The following is an 18,797-nucleotide window of genomic DNA, read 5'->3' as shown; positions in this document are numbered from 1 at the left end:
TGCGCTCGGCTTTGACTGTCAATCAAATTTGTTGATGGTTTTCCGTTTGTCTTTGACTGCAATCCCATTTCCCATGAATGTTGCCGTTGTTGTTACTGCTGCTGTTGTTGCTGCTGCAGCTAGAGTTGCCTGCAATGCAAAGCTGTGGCATTTTTAAGCTTCTAAAGTAGCTCAGTCTTTCCGGCCATTGTACATTGGCACAAACTCATGTTAAGGCTAATCGAAAAATCGAAATGAAATCAATTTCATTTTTCATAAAATATCCATATAATATTATTATTTAACAATATCGTTTTATTTAATCAACTTGATTTATTTGTAATAATAAATAATAACATTTCATATATATATATATATTTGTAATGCCAGAGTTTAATAGTTATTTGCGTGTTAATATAAAATATTAATTAAAACCAAGCTTCGCATTTCTCAATTCCTCCCAGATTCCAATACGTTTCCTACACTTTGAGCTTATAGCACTACAGACCCGGAAGACGTAGTGCTCGTTCTTCAATAATAACACTTCTAGATTCCATTCCTACGAACAAATTGTCGCATAGACAAGTGCCAAATGTGCTAAAATGTGTGCTGTCTCACTTCAGTTGTCAATTCCGTTTTGATGCATATCCTTGAACGTTATGCTGACTGCGTTTTTTTGCTGTAAGATCAACGCACCACTGTAAGCGAGATGCGTAACACCGGCTAATTACGCAAGACAGAAGACCATTTAGTTCTACTAACTAACTATAAAGCAATCACTTTTACGACTTGCCATCATGTGGCAAACATACGGGTTTCCTGCCAGTCAGAATAAGGGGAAACATCTAGCCATAGGGGTCTCAATTGTTCGCCTTAAAGCGGGAACTTCGACTAGCCGTATTTAACTGAATATGTGTATATGCATGTGTGTATGGTAGAGACGCCTTTTGGATGAATGACCTCGACCCGCCACAGCGTTAACTTAAACGGCTTCACAGTGCGAGGAATTACACATACACTAAAATCTTGAGGTGCGTTGACTTGGCTAATAAATATGACACATGATTACGGGGCGGAGCTGAAAGGCGGACATTCCGACTGCCCGGACTGCAAAGGCAGATACTCTGCTTTGTTGCCCGTATCCATGTCCACGTTATAATTTGTCTTACCAATTTAATGTTGTTGTTGTTATTGTCATTTGGGTTTTGTTGTTGTTTGTATGCCCTGTCCCTCGAGTGTTTTTGCAATTTGCATGCCTGAAACTCGAATTTAAATAATAATAATTATGTGGCTTGTAACGCGCTTGACAAGAGGCAAATGTCAAAAACATAGGCCTCCAGTTACCACCAGTACCAACCAGTAAATAATCCGCCCGTTCCGTCCCGTCCGCTCCCCTCCCCCAGGCCGAACCGTTTAGCAACTGTTACGAAAATGTTGTCAAAAAGAAAATGTCATTGTCAACGGGTCGCAGCGTTTAATAGATAAATTATATAATTATGAGTTTCTTTATGCTTTGTTTTTTTTTTTTATATATGTATACATCTATTTGCTTTAAGGCATTGCATGCAACACCTCGTATGCGGCTACCCCAGCTACAACGTGGCACCCCTTTTGCCACTTGCCACTTGCCACTTGCTGCTTGCTGCTGACTGCTTGCCGCTTGCCACGGTCGAGTGAACGCCTCAAAGTGCACAAATGGCGACACTTTAGCGTTAGTTTGTCTCATTTGCATTTGGCTTCAAGTTCAGTTAATGTTCAACTGCTGCCGCTTCAGTTGCTGCCAATTGCCGCTGAGTTGATTGACTGTCATCGGCTGATTGGATTTCCTGTGAAGCGCGCGACGCTGACCGCTTATTAGCCATGGCTAAATTATTAACTTCCTTTTGGCTTGCCGCATATCATTTGCCTTCGCTCCGTTCCGGCCCAGCCCGGCATGGCCCGGCTAATTGTTAAAAGGAAAAGGAAAGCAAATGCCAGCTTAGAGCGCAGCTCTCGATAATTGCTAGGTTGGTATACTTGGTACCTCGGACCGGTTTGGTTTGCTGTCCAAACAGCTCAAAAGTTAGCCTAGAATCTTAATGCGGCTTTCAGACCAACACATACACACACACACACACACACACACAAACGCACACAAGTGCCTCATATCTTAACTGGGCTCGTTGCCACTGACACACTTGAGTTGGGCAAATGTGGCCGAAACTATGCTACGATTAGCCATCCAGCTGGCCCAGCTGACTGGGTCAAGGCCCCAAGACGCGGTATATTGATAGATATTAATGTTAGCCAAACTCTCAATTTAAGCACTTTATTTACGTACTTGATTTAGGAACTCATTTCCATATATGAGGATACCCACATATATGCATGCAAATACATATAATAAATAAGTTTATTAGACTGCCAATAGAACACTTAAAAACCTTATCATTATAAATTGATAATAATCAATGCATTCACGCCCTTTCGGTTTATTTGCATTAATGAGAATCGCATAGAAGAACGAATTGTATTCATATAACGAAATCATTAGCACGAGTGAATCTTGAAGTAACAATTGCATGTGGTATTCTTACAATTGCATAAAAATTGGCTTATATTTAAATAATATAAGAAACTGTTCATGTATATCAAAGAATTATTAACACCTCAAAAATTGTAGTTTGTGTTTTGAAGGCGCGCATGTAAAAGATGATTTAAAAATTGATTTAAGGTCTTAGCTCCCAATCACAGTCTATAATGAATCCATAACACAAATTGCATTTTTACGAATCAGCGCTACCTTTTGATCGTAAATCAAATTCTAGTTCATATCCCACGACACAATTACTCAAAAGAATTTGAACAGCATTTTTGCTGAATCCATCTAATTATGAAAACTGTTTTTGATTGCGGTTAAATTATCAACGCATTCAAAGACTTCATTTTCAATAATAAACTTTATATCTCAAAACTGTTTTTTTTAGCAATTAAGAAAACAGATCTTATACTGGAAAAACTAGCTGACATTGAATCCAGCCGCACTCATTTGAAAAAAAAAAAACTTGAATATTTCTACATTTCTGAAGGAATTAAAGGTAAGCTCATAGTTAAAAGTACATCATAGTTTTGATACATATTTTTTAGTGAACAGTATTTAGCGAACGTTTCTTAAATTTAATCTCTGAGCTATTGTGACCTACAATAAGCCAGAGATTTTCATAATCGTTTGCTAAAGTTTGTGGCGTTGTTTTAGCCTTGGCTCGTTTCAAGTTGGCCTAGCTGAAAAATTCAACAGACAACGAAAACAAAAAACAAAAAAAAAACACATAAAAATAATGTCAATAGCCCGCTTAATTGTTAATTGTTGTCTGGGCATGCTCAACATGAAATTTATGTGCACTTGCCGGCAGTTACAATTACAATTACATTACCATTACGATCAAGATGATGATGATGAGCAGCGTTGACAAAAGCCAAACAAAATTGTTCAAAATTGTTTTAAATGGCTTTAAAATCCAAGCAAAACGAAACGAAAAACTTAATAAGTTAATCAACATGATATCGTGAGCAAAAATCTTTATGCATATGTTAAGCTGCAAGCTTTAGTCAAGCTGAATTTTGCATGCTCTTCCACGAGATAATTTTGTCCAGATTTAGGGCTTAGGCAGAAGAAAGCAACTCGGACTTCAGCAAGCTTATATATTCTTCTGATCAAGACGACGTGCTCGTCCGCACATCTGTTCGTCTACAAAAGCTAGAGACTTGCCACATAAAATGTGATAAATATCGATTTTGAGAGTTCGTTTTTAAAACATAATTCAAAAACGATAAGAGCTACATATATCAAACTTAATAGATACGTTCTCATTAAGTATATACAAATTACGGAAGATTTACTTTTTGGATAGCTCCCCATTTTAACAATTTTCCCGTGCATATTCTGTGCAAGTTTACATAGAAGGACTCTTGCATGCTGCTAACGGCAGTCCTGGCTTTCCTTGGCTTAGGGTGTTTCCGAGTCGTGCACGCCCGACTGATTGCACTCTTACTTGTTGTAGTTAAGCACTTGGCAGTTTTGCCTTAACTGGGCTAATGCCCCATGCACGCCTTTGTTGTGGCCAACTTTTAGCTGGCACATTAAAAAAACTCGAAAAAAATTTAAATTTTTAACAATTGCAAGTCTTTAAGCCACAGATGTGAAATGGCTGCGTCTGATTTTTTTGTTTTTGTTTTCATTTTTTTGGTGACTGCGTAACTTTTGGGGTTTGCTGTGCCCTGTGCTGCTGGACTTTTAATGAGGTATTTCGATTTTCGGGTTTGCCATGAATCCCTCAACTTTGACTTATGGCCTCAGCAAGAGGCACAGCAGCAGCAGCAACAACAACAACAACAATTTCCCAGGCGCTTTGAGCTAATGAAACGTTACAAACAATGGAAAATGCCGCTGCCAGTTTTTGTTATTTTAATCGTGAATTGTTTCTGTAGTTGTTGTTGGCTTACAGATATTTAACCGTGGTAAACATTTGGCCGCACATTTCCATATCAAATAGCTGGCAGGGCAATGCCATCAGTCTGGCATCGCTGTGCCATTTGCCTTGACATTTCTTGGCCACAAGAGATCAAATAACTGAGGCTCCATCAAATGATCTCAAGCGGCGCAAAAAGACGGCAAAACACTCTGATTAAAACAAGTAAAAGCGGCATAGTTGGGTACACTCAACAACGGCAAACACTGTTCCTGAGTTAATAACAAATGGGAAGCAGCCTTTATTTTTCGTAGTTGCTGTCAATATTAAAGCCAAGATAAGTTGCTGTGACAAGACAAACTGTGTTCTAGATTTTCTTCAGTTTTGCCTTTTTGCAATTGAATGAGGCAACCGTTGTATACCCTAAGCTCAGTGAAAATGTCTCAAAGAGTTATAAATTCTTCTTTACCATATGCAAAACAAGTTTTTCAGTAATTTTTTCGATATCTTCTTGCATATTCATAAGACCGATAAATATCGATGAGACCTGTTTTTTTTAAGCATAGCTCGAAGATTAGAAGAGCTAGATACACCAAACTTTGTATGAAGGTTCTAGTATATTTTATACACATAAAAAATACATCTCTTTTTGCGCTTTGCTATATATGCAGTCCCTTGTATATCGTATTTTAGCTTTGCAAATTTCACAAAGATCGAACAACAAGCGACAAGAGGCACAGCACAGGTCAACACTTATCTGCCACACTGTTTGTCGTGTCGTGTAGCCTCTTCAATCAGGCAGAAAAACATGTATTCAATATAACAAACGATTTTCGATTAGAACTGATAGTTACAATAAACATCTCTTTCAATATTACCACAGACATATCGGGCTTTATCAGCAGGCTGGGCTCGGGCTAAATAAGAGTGGCACATTTAATTTTTGGCTGGCCTTATCGTCGTAAGCCCATGTAGCAACTATGTACTTACGTAATAGGGTTAAGCAATCGATGCGTAACAATAACCCAAATTACCTGCCACAAAGTGCGACAACAGCAGCAGCTACAACAACAGCAACACTGACAACAACATGGCTTGGGCATGTAACGGAAATGATAAGAAAATGGAAAATGTCAACAAATGAAAGTCGAACAAGAAGTCAATCGCTCATGAATTTATTGCATTGGACGACCAAAACGAAAATTCACCAGCGGCACAATTATGGCAACACCTCTGAGGCCAGTCATAAATGCTACCATTTTGTGTCCATTTTCCAGTTGCATTGTAAGGCAACAGCAGCGGCAGCTACAGCAGCGGCGGCAGCAACAAAGGGCCATAGGCAAACACCAGCGATAAGTGCCGCAGTGGGGCAAGCACATAAAATGCATTAAATACCGCTCAACAGCAACAAAAACAATAACAAAAGCGACTCACAAATAAAACATGTCGCATACTTTCAAGGAACCAAACTGAAAATCCATCTTATTAGTAAAGACCAAAGAAACAAGTAAAAAAGCGCCAGTCGGACTAGTGGATGTCCGACTAGGAGATACCCTAAAACAAAGCCAAGCTGCCATTACACAGATTCTGGCTTGCTTGAACATACAAAAAATACTCTCGAAGTTTCTACCTTTAAGTTATCCAAAAAGTGATATATTTCTAATATACGAAAACCTAAACACAGGTTCTGTGTAGAATCTTCGAGTTATGCTTAAAAAGAACCAGTCTTAAAATCGATATTTATCGATATTATCAAAATAAGAAAAACAATTGAAAGAAAAGAATAAAAAACGACAATATATATTTCAAATTTCAAGTCAAGAGAAAATCGATGTCCTCACAAAGAAGAACAGATGAATAAGCCTAGATCAAGAACGTCCAGATCAAGAATATATATATGTAATTTACAGGCTCGCTTTCTTCTGCCCGTTTCATGCAATTGCACAAAAACCGACATACCCTTTTTTACCCTATTTCAATGGGTTCTCAAAACTACTTAGAATTCCAATTTGATAGAGGGCAGGCCCTATCAGATTCATTCGAATTGGTTGCGGGATTCCATTTAGGGTTTCGTAATGAAATTCTGCTTGCATGTGGTCAGTTATGGTAGGGGGCTTACAGCTGCGTATGCATATCAAATGAGTCGATCTCACAATAGCATCATCAAGTTTAAGGGCGACTGCATAACAGTGATTGAAAATAACAAATACGAATAGAGAAGAGCAAGAGCAGAACAGTGGGGGGTTTGCGAACGGGGCAGTACTCTGCTCACGGTTTAAAAACAGAGACGACTAAAGTCTTTCTTGCTCTCGGGTTGTAAACTCTTATTCATTCTCTGAACAGCCAGACTGGCAGATAGATAGATATACATCCATAAAGATGTGCATTGTACAAAGCCGATATGCTCGTTTTTACTTTGTTCACAGAGTAAACGAAAATCAACACTCTTTTTCAGTTTAAATCCATTTTAATCTAAGAGAACAAGCGACTGTCTTTATGAGTAACTTGCTTTTAGAGTCTTGACGAACTATGAACAATAGAATATGGTAAATTTAGTTGAAGCCAGTTAATTTCTCCACCTCTCTCTATCTCTTTTCCTCATTCCCTCTTGCTATTCCTCACACGCTGATGCTCAATCTGTTACCCCATTTGTTTTCTATCGCTTTTTTATTCGTTCTTTTCAACTTTAATTGTCGCCTTTCTATGCGATTCTCAAGAACTGAAACGTTGCTTTTTCAGGCTTTCCATGTTTGCACCCAGACTTGCGTCTGAGTTACGAACTTTTTTAGCTTTTGAGTTTCTGCTAAGCTGTCCGGCAATCCTTGCAAATATTGTCTTTGGCTGCAGGTTATAAGCAAAAGAGACGCACACACACACACGCACACGCTTGGCTGCACGCATAATTCGTTTCACTTGCGCTTTTCTGGTTTGTTGTTGTTGTTGTTGTTGTTGTTGCATTTACACGGATAAGACTTTCAGACCTGGTCGAGAGCAACAACAATGATAGCAAATCAACTGTTGTTTTTGTTGTTGCACGCACTTTAGTTTGGCATACGACAACGTCACCTGTTCGGCCAGTTTAAGTCACAGATACTAACACACTCACACACACACACACAAGGAGATGCAGTTGCCTGTATTTCCACATAAAATAAAATCTGACAAACTGCGCACAGTTTTCAACTGCTTTCTCGACGGCAGAGCGACAGAGCTGAGCCCATACACGCGTATTGGATATTGGGTGTAGAAAACCAGAGTGAAATTCCTTGACAAGACTACCTCACTCGCCAGTCCAATCGCAGACCGGACCATACTCAATGGGAAGTTTTTTGGGGAATGCAACTTGCCGGCGATGCGGAATCGGAATTGGAATCTTAAAACTCGAATCTGGTTCACGATCGCCACCATATACAGGTTGGGCCAAATTGGTTTCCTTAGTGTGTTCAGCTAACTAGGCTAACCTGTCACACTTCCCTGCCTCAGCTCTCCTTCTCCTTCACCCTCTTTCTCTTCCTCTCTCTCTCTCTCTCTCTCTCTCCCTCTCTTGCTCTCTCTCTCTCTCTTCCAGATGCCCTCTTCCCCTCTTTCACACTTTTCTTTTTGCGCCGTGGCTACCTTTTTTGGGTGTTGCGTGTTGCGCAACGCATGTAAAGTCCAAAAATGCCGAAAGTCTGGACGCAACAATTTCCCTCAAAAGTTGTCAAATTTGCATAACATTTCGCTGGGCGATCCAATCGGTTATTGTACAATAGTTAATGGAAAATGTTGTTTCAAGACGCGGCCCACTCTAGAAATGGAGTCGCTTGAGATATCTTCGGGGTAACAAGAAAGTCATTTGCATACATATTTGTATTTTTGGACTTTTTTCTTATATATTTATACATAGGTATTTTTCTTCATTGCCTCTAGCGACAAAATAAAAAAGTTGCGTGTGACTTTTGCCTAGATATATCTTTCATGTTTTTTTTTTTGTGTTTTTCTATTAATGCCTGTCGGAAAAAACACAAAATTACAACTTTCTCACGATCTTTGGGTGCGCATCGGACCATAGAGAGTGCTGTAATAATCTCTTCAAAAAGACAATTTACATAGAGCCAAGCATATATGTAAGATATATAGAAAATAATTAAGAACTCTTTTAGAATCAAAGTTCCTATCATTCTGTCTTACTTTGCAATTGGTTATTGCAATTGCTTGGCTTATAGCAATTATTTATTTCAGTTTTTGCTATTGTATTTTTATTTGAGCTCATGATATGCGAGTAATTCGGCCCTTAATACATTACGCACGCTTCGCTTGAGGCAATGTATGTCACATTTTGTGGCGCAAGAGGGTGTGACCATGAAAAATGTTGGCCAAGTTAGCAATGTGGAGCATTAGATTGGGTGTTTAGACAGACATTTAGGTCGCAACCCAGCCAAATTGTGGCTTTTAGGAGGTGTACATATCACAAGAGTGCTGGCCAGCAATATGTTAAGCTAACCCAACAAACTATATATGCATTATGTAAGTACGAAAAAGAAATGCTAGCTAGATCTGCCTTGCAAAGCTGCAGTCTTTCAACTAAAGGCTGCAAGCCTTGTTTGAACCGATGAGCAGAATGAGGTGGTCCAAAACATGTGCACCCTGACTAAACTTGCTTGCAAAGCTTCAAATTAGATGCTAAGCTGCAAGGCTTGAGTTATATAGCACAAGAGCAGGAAATTAAGAACTAAGCGACGTTTATATTCTGCATATGACAGAATAGCAAAAATTTCGTGTCGGCCTATGTCAACTTAGTGTGCAGTAAGCAGAAAAAGCTTAAGCTTAAGCATAATTCATCTACAATATGACAAATAGAACGTGTTTTGCAACACTGCACTTAATCGTCGAGTTCTTTTTTCTTATTACAAGCTGGGCACTTGTGAGTTTTAAAGCTTACTACAAATTCAAGCGCATATTAAACAGCGGAAAATTCGTTTGTTTTTGAACAAATACTGACTTTGTCGCCTGCTGCTTAGCTTAGAATGCGTTTTACAACACTGCACAATAGGCGCTTAATTGTTGTTAATCTGTCAGGCGTTCAGCCTGTTTCGCTTTCTTTCATACCATGTATTTTATAGAAAATTGTAATTAATTTCATTATTTAATCGATCTTTGCATTAACGCACCTGTATGCGCCAGCCGTAGCCACAGCCGCAGCTTCAACAAACAGGTGACGACCACCTGCAGCTGGTCTAAAGCTGGCAGCCAATTGGCTGCTACCCAGTTAGAGAAATACATCGTCAACTGCATAACTTTCACCGGGGCAGCGTGAGGCAATTGCGAGGAGCAATGGAAATGGACAAACACACACAAGTTTCCCTGCAGCCCCGGGCAGGATGGCCAACCAGCCAGGTGGTTTGGCCAGTAACAACAGCAACAGCAACAACAACAACAACAAGTCAGCACGGTCAGCGAGCCGTACTAAAGGTACGTTTCAAAAAAATTTACCCAGGCCATTAGCAGAGATTTGAAATCTCATCGCCAGCTCAGGGAACAATTGACAAAAAACAAAACAAAAAAAAAAAGTGACGCAGTCATTGGCGATGGGAAAGTGAAAAGTCTCACACATTTAACAGCATTCGCAATGCATTTTAATTATGCTAAACGCTGTGCAACACAATGTCCGCAAGACATAGCCAGTGCCACGCCCATAAGCCAAAATAGTGTATGCACAAATTAAAGATTTGTTGTCTGGTCAGTTGCCCAACTTGGGCAGCAATTTGCGCAGCAACTAATCAAATTAAACGTTATCTGGCGGCGACGAGCAAACAAGCTAACCAGCTAGAAAAGCGCCAGACGCGACTGCTCGACTAACAGATACTCTATACCCAATAACTCTGACACACTCGTGTGCTCCTTTAAATATGGTATAAAAGAACAGTCCCCGGGTGGGCACGAGCGAAGAAACTGTCTTTATATGCGTATTCTATTTGCACCCATTTTCCGCTGTCTATAATGGATTTTACAAAATCGTATTAATTCCCCGCTACAGAAAATCATCTTAGCTATAAAAAAAAAAGAATTACTTATCGAGGGCGGAAATAATTCTATTACAACTTAAAGCGAGTAAATTTCTTTAAATTTGAACTAGTTTCACAGCCATTTTCCGCCGACATGCGTGAATCCCGTAAAATTAATCATTTTTGACTTATACTTCTCTGCACAGAAATTTAATTACATTAATCAATTTAATTATATTTTAACTTATTTATAGATTATACAACCACAAATATCATTTGCATCTCCAGTTTCGTAGTTAAGCAAGCAAACATATGTGCTCCCTCCTTCTAATACATGCACCTTTTTTCAAATCAATTTAATTTCTTTATTTTCCAGGGTATAACAAGCCAACAAACAAACAAACAAACAAACAAACAAACAACTAGACGAGCCAACAAGCAATCTAAGCACACATAAGTAAAGACAGCCAAAAAGTAGCTTCCCTTTTTGGCTAATTATCATATGTACACAAGGTATTCATATTTATATATTCAAATTGGGGAACACAAAAGCATATACATAATATATATATTAGGGTGTGGTCTAGCAAGGCCAAGAGCCGCTTAGAACGTAGACTTCAACCAGTCGATTGATCGATTGTCTTTTAATGCATTCACGAACGAAAGTCGCAGCTTGACATATGCGAAGTGAAAAGATGGCCAAGATCGAGCTATGGAATCATCACGAACGGCGACAGTCATAAAAAAACAATGTTAAGAGTCCTCTAGTCGGCACTGCCTGACTAGGAGATACCCTGAACCAAGCGTCAAGCCGATGTTCGGGTTTAAATATGGCATAAAAAAGATGAAGGAGAGGTATCCAATACGGAGATTTACATAAACTGTATACACTAAACAAGAGCCTACATATCGAGTTTGATGTATCTCCCATAGTATGAAAGAGGTAGAAGATACAGCAGTCAGAATAAATATACCTTAAATAGACCTTACATTGGAGGACACACATTATATCCTTTACGCAGATTTTAAATGGGTATAACAAACTGGATGTTCGCCTTGCCCGCAAATCGTTTTCGTATTAGGATCAGAAATTTCGAACGATGCGTCGGCTGCTACAAATCAAAATCACAGAAATCAAGTTTTTATTTTGATTCTTACTTTTATATAGGTGGGTGAAAAGACACGCTTCGAGCTGATTGGGTTTGATTTATGTGTGTGTGTGTGTGTGTGTGTGTTGATTACTTTGAATTTGCCGCCACAAATAAAAAGTGCACAAAAAGTGGCCGCCGGCGACTAATGCCATTTGCAAGCACAGCAAAAAGCTGATTCTTTAATGGAACAGGGCTTCATATTAAGTCTTAGCCACAAGGCTAACCTCAAGAAGTTGCCGTGGACAAACTTGACTTGCATGCATAGAGTTTTTTAGTTGGTTTCTGCTAAAGTTAAAATAAATATAATCTGGGTTATTCAACTCTGGAAGTCCATCACTCAAATCATATTTTACATCAATTTTTATGTTGTACATATTTAAAGCGATTCGCCCTGGCTAGCCGCCGAAGTTTTGTAGAATCCTGCACGCAAGGCCGGAAAATGTATGGTTTACGTGTTTTATTTCTTTTGGAAAATCCTCTCCCTGGATGGGAAACGGTAGTTCGAGGAAAGCCAACTTTATACAAAAGAATATATCTATAGCTATGTAAAACTGGAAACTACAGCCTTGAGTTGGGTAAAACTTAAGCTAGCTGAACAGGTAATTGGCCTTGATAGTTTGATTAGTTTTCTTCTTTTATCAAACTCGGCCCAATCGGCATGCACTTAGCAAATATGGCATTCGATCGTTTGCTGAACCGGCGCACAATTTGACGCAACCTTTTGATGGGGCACATCAAATGAAATAATGAAAATCAAACTGCAGAACCGAAACAATTTTCCCAACAAATTATGACAGCCAAAGAGCCAAAGAACGTCGTCGGCGAAACGAACCAAAGAAAGCAATCAAAAGGGCCAATCATTCCCGGCCAGACCAGGCCAAGCCAACCCAGGCCAGCGTCGGGGCACACCAACATGGATGGGGGCACCGTCTCTGAGAGCAGCCGGGGGCAGGTCGTGAGTGCGCCGAGAACCAAGCACGGAATCACACGACGAAACAAAGCCAAAACAACAATAAATTGTTTTACACATTCTTCTTTTCAACAAGGGTGTAAGGGGTATTGCAATATTCCTATAAACTCTGCTATATAACTCCTATCGGAATAATCAGTCGAAAATTAAGTTCATATTAAGATATCTATATGATATATAGATCAAGATCTGCTCTTTGGGCAACATTTTAATTGCTCAAGTTTGATGTAGAACTTGGCAGTTACGAGTTTCTCAATAAGCCCTTTATATAGGTTTTTGTAAAGATATCTATACCAAACGTAGCTCCTGATATTTAAGCAAAATCTTAACAAAATTGGAGTACTATATCGTATATATATAATAGAAACATTTCAAAATAGTTCAGTTTTACAAAATATCTCAAGCAAATATCTTAACTTTTACGAGTTTCTCAAAAACCCTTTTACAAAAAAAGAAAAATCGGATTACTGTGTCATATAGTTCATGGCAAGAATTGTTCGAAAAACAAATGGTTTTTGTATGGAAAACTTTTCTATTTGTCAAGATATCTTAACAAACTTTGCATTCATGAGTTTCATGATACTTCTGACATATAAACCAAACATTATCAAATTCTGAATACAATATCTTACAGTTCTACGAGATAGATGACTCTGTATATAGTAAACTTTTTAGTTTTTGAATATATATACACCAAACTCAGTAATTATGAGTTTCACTTTGTACCAAACCTAACTGCAAAATCACATCGAAGCGGTCTCCTATATTTATATACCTCCTATTGGAACAATCTAGCTTAATAATATCATCTGCAAGGGTATTCCACGTTCGGCGTGCCCCAGGAATCCGTTCTTTCTAGTTTTTCTTTTCATTCTTTTTTTCGGCAGCGGAGGTTGGGGGAAATGTAATTGTACGTAGAGTAATATGTATATAATGGCAGCGGGCAATTGCCGTGTCTCGGAAAGGTGCGGCTTGCACCCGAGCAGGCACCGAGCGGGGCCGGAACAACTCGACCCCGAATCTGGAAAAGGTTACAGCACAAACACACACACATAAAAACACACAGAACAGTTGGAAATTAACACTTGTAGAACACTTGTAAGAAATAGACAAATATGTGAGTCCAGTAACCCGCACAACTCGGTGGCATTTTTTGGTGCCCATGTGCAAAGGTTCTGTGGGTTAGCCCAGAGGTCTTGTGAAGTCAGCGTTGCGTGCCAAAACCAAAAGCAGTTCCACTTGACGCCCATTCTAATGGGTCATGGGGCTGTACAGGTTCAGAAAGAACACATCTCCATAATTATTTACAGTGAAGAAAAAATCAAATCCTGGTCATAACTGAATGTATATATGAAAGCAGCTAAAAACTTTTGAAGAACCAATTACTTTAAATATTCTTTAAGTTAATTGATTGTGTTGTTTCAACGTGTTTGATGATTAGGGCAGATATAAGAAGTAAGAGATACAACATTCTGTTTTAAGCCACACATTTATATAGTATTGATCGATTGTTTACATAGTCTGAGTATCGAGCGTCGAATCGAATCGATTCTTTGTAGTCTGAGTAACTGAGCGTCGAACTAGCAGTCGAAAAGTTGTTGGTTCATAACTTCCAGAGACAATTCTTGAAATGTAGAGTTATTGCAAAGACGTATGGTGACAATTTTGAGTGAATTTCTATATGTCCGAACTGAACCCAAATTACATAAACGATTTCGATATCACATACAATTTCAACATTACTCAATGGACCCGAGCAAAGCCGGCTAATTTATTCTGGTATACTTATATAACACTATTTGCAGACGTCTGCGAACTAAATCAATTTCATATTACATTTTAATGTGGGAAACTTTTCTAGCTAAGCGCATGGTCAAAGGTCACCTGGGGCTGGGTCAATTTATCATGTAATAGATATATATGTATATGCTATATATTCAGTGAAGATTATACTTAGTTGTCTATAGGGTGTGAAGGCGCAACGAACAGGTTGCTGCAACGCTTCACGGCCGGTTGCAAGTCGCCCGTGTGTCGACGGCGTTCGACTGTGACCAGGTTTTAGGGATGGTTGCAACTAAAATGGCATTGAATGGATGGAGAGGGGGCTAATGCAAACTTTCTAGGCCCGCCCCAAAGAAGAAGAAGAAGAAGAAGAAAGAGATATAATAAAATTTAGCACTCACCCGAACAAAACAGAATGGCAACGCCTGCGGCTCATCGTCATCATCATTCTCCATGCTGGCGTTTTGTTTGTGCAACTTCGCTTTGGTCTCGTCTTCGGTGGCGCCTCCAGCAACGGCAACGGCAACGGCAACGCTGACATTGGTGCTGGTGCTGGCGCTGTTGGCAGCTGCATCCATTTTAAGAACGGCGGCACGTTGCGTTCGTTTCACGAGTTAATTATTTGTTGTGATTGTAACTAGCACGCGGCAGCTGCTGTTTGTAATTAACATGAGGATTAAACAGTGACTGCAATAAGTATACGCAGCTCGAGTACGTTAGGGTACTCATACGCGTACGAGTATGCGTGAGAGTATCGAGTACTTGTCGAGTAGTTCCAAGCACGATCGGGTACAAGTACGAGTATGCGTATGAGTATTGACTACAAGTCGAGTAATCCGAGTAATTCAAACGAACAATATTTCGCATTCTCTCTCTATCTTTTTCTCTATCTACCTGTTTCTCTTTTTTCGCAGTCTCTCGTTGGCGGCAAATTTCACTTTTTCCGCGGGGAAGCTTTTCAGTTTTCAGTTTCAGTTGCAGTTTTCATTGAATTGCCATTAAGCTTCATTATGTTGAGGCAGTAAAGAGAGGCATGCAACACACATAGGTGCACATACACGCCTTTAAATATCATCTACAAATCTATGCTCTATATGCAGCATAAGTGCACAGCTTCGTTAAATGGCTAGCGATAATATTACTAGCACAGTGCCCGACTGGCAAATACCCTATACTTATATCTTTAACGTATTGAGTAATAAAACATTTCTTCATACTGTCCGAAATTCAAACTGAAAGACATAGATGGCCTTTGCTGATCATTAATACATATGCCTTTGATGGGTTCGGCCAGTTACATACACACATAACATGCGTATACCCTTTTGTCTAGCTTTATTTAGTGGGTATCGTAATGCAATTGGCTCTTCTTGCTGTTGTTGTTGTTGTCGATTGAACAAAATAAAATATCGTGTCGTGTTTTTCACTCGTTTCTGTTTCTTGAAATGGGAAAGTTTATCTCAAACTCGGCACTTCTCGAATTCGTTCCGCTTTTCCGATTTATATGCTGTATGTATAGACACATGTATACAAACAACTCTCGTTTCAGAAATGGAAAATATATCAAATGCATTTGTGCTAGGTGCTAGCCTGTACTAACCAAATTCCAATCTCAATTCATTCGTAAATAAGCCATTAGCCACTTCATCAGCGCACTTATAATGCATATAGTTGATCATATCTGAGCAGCCTTATCGCTGATAGCTCAGATAATATGTGGTATATGCAGTCATGAATCATCCACATTGGCTAGAAAACAAAACTGCTGAATTGTTGTGAAACTGTCAGAAAGTCGCTTGATCTATTGTGTTTTTGTTTTTCTACGCTAACGATATGGTTAAATGCCTAAAAACAGTTTGCCTCCAAGTGTATAATAGAGGGTACTTTGATTTTGTCACGAAATGTGTAACACACAGGGGTAGACCTCTTGCCCTATGTCATATAGAAACGATCCGTCCAAGTTTATTCTGAGTTCTTCAATATATCTTTGCCAAAATTGAACTTCTATATCATATAGCTGTATTGGATGTTTCGCTGGAAAATTATATAGACTAATCTCAGCTATTTTGAGCATCACGAGTCTCCTCGCATATCCACAAGCCACTCAGCCTTATTGTAAGTTTACAAGGGCATTAGAGATTCGGTGTGCCTTAGATAGCCTCTCTTTTACTTGCCTATCTAGCTTTTGGCTTAACTGCACGTTTATTTATTCAATCTTATCATTTGTTCTGGACTCTTTTTTTGGCATTTTATTCATTTCTGGTTAATAAAACATGAAACATCTGTCAACGGCTGCCTTAATAAGTAAATTAAACATAAATTAAATACGCCTGGAACAGGTTAATGTGTCGGCACAACAAAAATTAACTTATTCCACACAGATTCGGAATTCTAAAATATTTAAATTTCCAATAAGATTTAAGTGTTTATTCAATATAAATACTCTAAAGTATTCTCTCTATATATATATGAAGTACTTCATTCAAAAGCTCGTGTCTTCCGGAAGTTTAAATTGAATTAATGTCCTTGCAGATGGTATCAGAGGAAAACATATCTGAAACCATAAGGCCTATATATTGCCAATCAGGACGACGAGTCAAGTTTCTAACCATCTGTTTCGGTTCTAATTAACTAATATTCTGTGAGGAGATTTATATCGCAGGAAACTTCAGGGGAACAGAGGAGAGAAAGAAATTATATTTAAAAGGATACGCTGAGCAAGCCAGACAATTGCGAGCTTAAGCTCCGAATTTAAGTAAAAATTGAGTAGAATTCATTAGAATATCAAAAAATTTAATAAGAAATAAGTGACTTTCAAACTGTTGCTGCAACAGATTGTGAACTTTCAACTGTATAAATTTGAGATATTTGCATATGTGTGACTGACAGTTGGCACAATTTCTGATATTATAAGAATCACACAATTATGTATACGCTAAGAGTTCACTATATCGAATGCGCACTGTACTTAGTTAATTGTGCGAGCATTGCCAATGCAATTGCTCTGTTTGAGAGCCTCTGACCCTCTAACCCAATCCATTTATTGTCCATACCTTTTCAGTTGAGCACACAAAAAACTAAATACATTTATTTGTATTTGTTGATGCTATTGTATTGCTTGTCGCTTTCTACGCGGTGGCATTTAACAAAAAGCGATGTGCAGCTTTAAGAATTTGCAGCAACAACAACAAAGGCAGCACCAACAGTGGCAGAAGCGGCAGCAACAATAGCTTCAGGTTCTATGGCCAGGTGGCGGGGGAGCTAACGGTACAGAGTTACGGGCGGCGTGACTAAACTGGTTGGCATTTTTAATTTGTTATTCTCTAGTGCCAACAATTGACACACATACAAGCACATCTATGTGTGTGTGTGTATATAGCCCAGATAAAAGTCTGATCAGACCTCGATCTTAATGCTTAATGCTAGCAGCTTCAATGACTTATTAACGTTTACTCGAGGACATGTCATCGAGCGTGTCGTGTAGCCCGAAAGAAGTTTGGTTGTCGTTAGACTGAAGCCAGAAATCTGTCATGCAAATGACAAAATATCGTTTAAGAATACACTACTGACATGTCCTGCAGGTGGACTTATTGATGACTTCCTCTAATGAACTAGCCTACCCCATCATCCCATTAATCAAGCTGCTTAGGTCACAGTTTGAAAAGCACTGATCTGGCATAACGGTCTTAGAGTCTTAGAGCAGAACAGATGAGCAAAAAGACTCTTATTGTCTGATTTACATGGTACACGGAGTATTGACAGAGTATTGTACAGTCGGTTATGGCCGAATGTAATGTTCTTATTTGTTGGCTTTAAGCGCGGATGCTTCATTAACTTTTCCACATCATCAGCAACAACGACAACAACAACAACAACAACAACAATAACGACGACAACAACAATCACATTCACCCACAAAAATAAATCGTTTGCTCGTTTTCGCGTTCTCTTTTTGCCGCAACTACGATTTTTACCATTTGCATTTTGGCTTTGCGTATTTGGAGTCCGAAGTTAACAATATTTACCTTCCGCTGTTCATGAGCTGCTACAACAACAACAACAACAACAGTTACTGCAACAACCACAACGGTAGCAGTAGCAGCAGCACAGCACAAACTATAACAACAACAACAACAACAATAACAGCACTTGTTGCCCGTTACCTTTTGATATTTCTTCTCGTTTTGTTTGTTTTTCGTTTTTTTTGTCGTGTTTTTTTTTTCGCCGTATTTATTAAATAAACAAAAGATTTCTAATTTGTATGACACTCGCACCACTCACACGCTCTGTGTGGCTGCTGCAGCAGGTGAGTTTATGTTTCAACTCGATTTTATCTGACGCAGTCGTTGTTATCGTTATTGCACTTTCCACAACTGAAACAAAACAAAACACAAAAAAAAATGCAACAGGTTGGCTACCTAAAACGACCAACTGTTAACTGCGTATGTTGCGCACGCTCGACTCGAATATTAAGCTACGACTG

At 39.0% G+C, this 18,797-nt stretch overlaps 1 protein-coding gene across 4 annotated transcripts in view; it reads right to left on the bottom strand.

Annotated features, from left to right (window-relative positions):
- Rhp (GTP-Rho-binding protein rhophilin) overlaps window positions 1-18,794 on the bottom strand; it is a 37,651-nt gene extending 18,857 nt beyond the window's left edge. The window contains exons 1-2 of one of the 4 annotated variants that reach the window (XM_015170830.3): window positions 18,340-18,794; window positions 14,716-14,968 (exon numbers count right to left, since the gene is read on the bottom strand). In XM_015170830.3, the coding sequence (XP_015026316.1) occupies window positions 14,716-14,892 (177 nt within the window). In that variant the 5' untranslated portion in view covers window positions 14,893-14,968; window positions 18,340-18,794. The remainder of the gene's footprint in view (window positions 1-14,715; window positions 14,969-18,339) is intronic. The other 3 variants (XM_070211359.1, XM_070211358.1, XM_070211360.1) reach the window with 3 other exon arrangements.
- Window positions 18,795-18,797: the final 3 nt, after the last annotated feature.

This window comes from Drosophila virilis, chromosome X (genome assembly GCF_030788295.1).
Source record: "Drosophila virilis strain 15010-1051.87 chromosome X, Dvir_AGI_RSII-ME, whole genome shotgun sequence".
Classification (NCBI taxonomy): Eukaryota; Metazoa; Arthropoda; class Insecta; order Diptera; family Drosophilidae; genus Drosophila; species Drosophila virilis.
Note: the sequence above shows the minus strand (reverse complement) of the source record. Positions and strands in the feature narration are given on the sequence as shown.